We start from the raw sequence: 3,016 nt of genomic DNA on the forward strand, positions 1-3,016 counted from the left end.
GCGCGGCCCCCCTCACCCGCCGCGTCCCCCGTGCCCGCGCAGGAGCGGTACTGCCCCGGCTTGGCCGAGGAGGAGAGGGAGCAGCTGCAAGCGTTCAGCGCCCGGCGCCGCCGCGAGGCCCTGGGGCAGGGGCTGGCGTGCCCGGTGCCGGGTCCCTGCCACGGGTGCCCCTGCAAGAAGGTGAGACATCCTCTGCCCCCACCGCCTCGACCGCGACGGACGGCGGCCGGGGCGCCGCCGTGCCCGCGCGGCCGCCGAGCCCCGTCCGCCTCGCTTGGCTTTGCAGTGCGGCCGGAGGCTGAACCGCGGCGACCCGGGGGTGTCGGCGTCCAGGCTGGGCGATGAGCTCTGGCACCCGTCCTGCTTCTGCTGCCACTTCTGCCACCAGCCCCTGGTGGATCTCATCTACTTCCAGCAGGACGGCAGGATCTACTGCGGCCGGCACCACGCCGAGCTCTTCCGGCCCCGCTGCGCCTCCTGCGACCAGGTGGGTGCCGGCGGGGAGCAGCCGGGGCGCGCTCGGCTCGGCTCGGCTCCGCTCGGCTCGGCTCGGCTCTGCCAGCTGCGCCCACGCCGGGCCGGGGGGGCTGCACATGCAACGGGGCCCCCCGGCTGCAAAGCAACGGAGGGGAGGGCGGGGGGCAGGCGGGGACCCCCGGGGCCCGACGGCCGATCCCCGTCGCGAGCGGTGCGGCCACGTCGACGGGTGCTCGGAGGGCGGCCGGTTTCTGTCTGCCCCCCCCGCAGCTCATCTTCCTGGACGAGTGCGTGGAGGCGGAGGGCCGGCGCTGGCACCCCGAGCACTTCTGCTGCCTGGAGTGCCAGGCGCCGCTGCGCGGGCAGCGCTACGTCATGGCCAGCGGCCGGCCCTGCTGCGGCGGCTGCTTCGAGCGCCTCTACGCCGAGCCGTGCCAGGCCTGCGGCGAGCCCATCGGTAGGTCGCGGCGCCGGGGTCCCGGCGCGGCCGGAGCCGGGAAGAGCCCGCCGCTCACCCGCCGCCCCTCGCCCAGGCGCCGACAGCGAAGAGGCCACGCACCAGGGGCTGCGCTGGCATGCCCGCGCCGCCTGCTTCTGCTGCAGCCTCTGCCGAACGCCGCTCCGCGGGCGGCCCGTCACCTCCCGCCGCAGCCTGCTCTACTGCTCCGAAGCCTGCAGCCGCGAGCGGGACGCCTCCTCCGCCGCCTCCGACTCCTCCGACTCGGCCTTCGTCTCGGCCCCGTCCCCGGACTCGACGCCCGTCTCCCGCGCCGCCCGGAGCGCCTCGCCGGCCGCGGGCTGCGGGCAGCGGCTGCAAGGGGCCGGTACGGTTCCCGGCGCGGGCAAAACCGGCCCCAGGGCGTCTTGCGCCCGCTGCGAGCGTGCAGCCCGCCCGCCGCAGCCGCCGGGGCGGGCTCAGCCCTCTCTCACCCCTCCTCGCTCTCCTCCTTGCAGAGCCGGAGCCGGATCAGGCCCCCGTGCACCCTGCCTTCAGGAGCGCGGACGACCGCGGAGCGGCGGCCAAGGCGAGGAGCAGGGATGCTCCGCGCCCCGGCACGCCGCTCGCCCCGCAGCCCGGCGCGGAGGGTCCAAGCGGCCCCGGAGCACCGGGCCACCCGGCCGCAGGGAGCCCCGACCCGAGAGCGCCGCAGGGCGACGGGGACCTGCGCTTCCGAGGCGACCTGCCCCCCGCCCGACGCAGCCCGAGGCCGCGGGATGGCGAGCTGCAGGATGGCACAGAAGAGGAAGACTCCTGGTGCCCAACCTGCTCTTCGTCTTCGGACTCAGACTCGGAAGAGGAGGGTTTCTTCTTCGGGAAGCCCATCCCCAAACCCGGGATGAGCTCCCTGGGCCGGGAGCACCGGGGCCGGACGGCGAAGCCGCGGGGCAGCAGCCGGCACTGCAGCGTGTCCTAGCCGCGGCAACACGGCGGCCGCGCTGGCACCGCGTTTAAGCAGAGGAGCAGCGGGGAGGCTCCTCCCGGTCCAGCACCGCCGTCCTGCTCGCCCCCCCCGGCCCCGGCCGCCTTTGCAGTCCCTTCCCAGCGCGGTTTGGAACCGGCCCAGCGCTGGCAGGGAGAAGCCGCCGGGATCCCCTTCGTGGGCAGAGCGCAGCCTGCAATTCCTGCCGGCCTCGCTTGCAATTAAGAACAGGTAAAGCAAGCTCGGGAGAAGCCAGCCGACAGCCGGGGCTGCATCCTGCCGCCCCCGACGCCGCGTGCGGATTTCCCACCTGCAGGAGCGGATTCCCCGCGCCGGGCACTTGAACCGCGGGGAAGGGGTGGGGGGGAGCAGCGGCGGCGCTGCAGCCGGCTCCGACGCCGCGGCGCTGCAATAAAGCTCGGCCGCGATCCGCGCGCCGCGGAGCCGAACAAGCCTGGCCCGTTCCTCCCCGCCGGCGTTAACGCGCGGCTGGGGGCAGGCGCTGGTGAGGGGCGGCACGGGCGGCGGGCGCCGCGCCGGGCTGAGGGTGCCCCGGCGGTGGGCACAGCAGGGACGGGACGGGGTCCCCCACTGAGCGCAACAGCGCGGGGCAGCAAGGGTGACTGCTGCTTTAATTTTAGATTTAAAACCCGCGAGAGGACAGACCTCAGCTCTTAACGCAACATCCATGCAAACAGGAGCCTAGGGAGGAGGAGGAGGAGGAGGAGGAAGGCTGCTGGGTGCAGCCTGGTGGCACCCCTCGTCCCCGCCGCCAACAGCGGTTCCCGCCGGCCCCCCGGGGCCGAGCACCCGCTCGTCCTCCCCGCGGGGGCTCAGCGGCCGGCGGCGGCCGCGTCGTAGCTGTCGATGAAGCTCTCCAGCTGCCGGAGGTGGTGGCCGCGGGCCTGGCGGAGGTTGGCGCGCAGCGCCAGCCCCATCGCCGCCTCCATGGAGGGCTCCTTCTGCAGCAGCATCGCGGCCGCCACGGCCAAGGCCAGGCCGAAGCGCTGGTAGGACTGCGGGAGGGAGGCGGGGGGGCAGCGGGCGCGGGGCTGCGGGCGCCTCCAGGGCTGGCGCCCGGCTCGCGGGCGTCTCCGACCGGCGCGGAGCACCCGGCG

The 3,016-nt window shown here is 75.4% G+C and overlaps 1 protein-coding gene across 6 annotated transcripts in view; it reads left to right on the forward strand.

Annotated features, from left to right (window-relative positions):
- PRICKLE4 (prickle planar cell polarity protein 4) overlaps positions 1-2,350 on the forward strand; it is a 6,356-nt gene extending 4,006 nt beyond the window's left edge. For 5 of the 6 annotated variants that reach the window (XM_085310628.1, XM_085310631.1, XM_085310633.1 and 2 more), the window contains 4 exons: positions 43-180; positions 287-934; positions 1,011-1,301; positions 1,432-1,900. In XM_085310628.1, coding sequence (XP_085166754.1) covers positions 43-180; positions 287-934; positions 1,011-1,301; positions 1,432-1,818 — 1,464 coding nt within the window. In that variant the 3' untranslated portion in view covers positions 1,819-1,900. Of the gene's footprint in view, positions 1-42; positions 181-286; positions 935-1,010; positions 1,302-1,431 lie in introns of all 6 variants that reach the window. The other variant, XM_085310632.1, reaches the window with a different exon arrangement.
- Positions 2,351-3,016: the final 666 nt, after the last annotated feature.

This window comes from Rhea americana, unplaced genomic scaffold (assembly GCF_003343005.1).
Source record: "Rhea americana isolate MKP2758 unplaced genomic scaffold, rheAme1 scaffold_321, whole genome shotgun sequence".
NCBI classification, from domain to species: Eukaryota; Metazoa; Chordata; class Aves; order Rheiformes; family Rheidae; genus Rhea; species Rhea americana.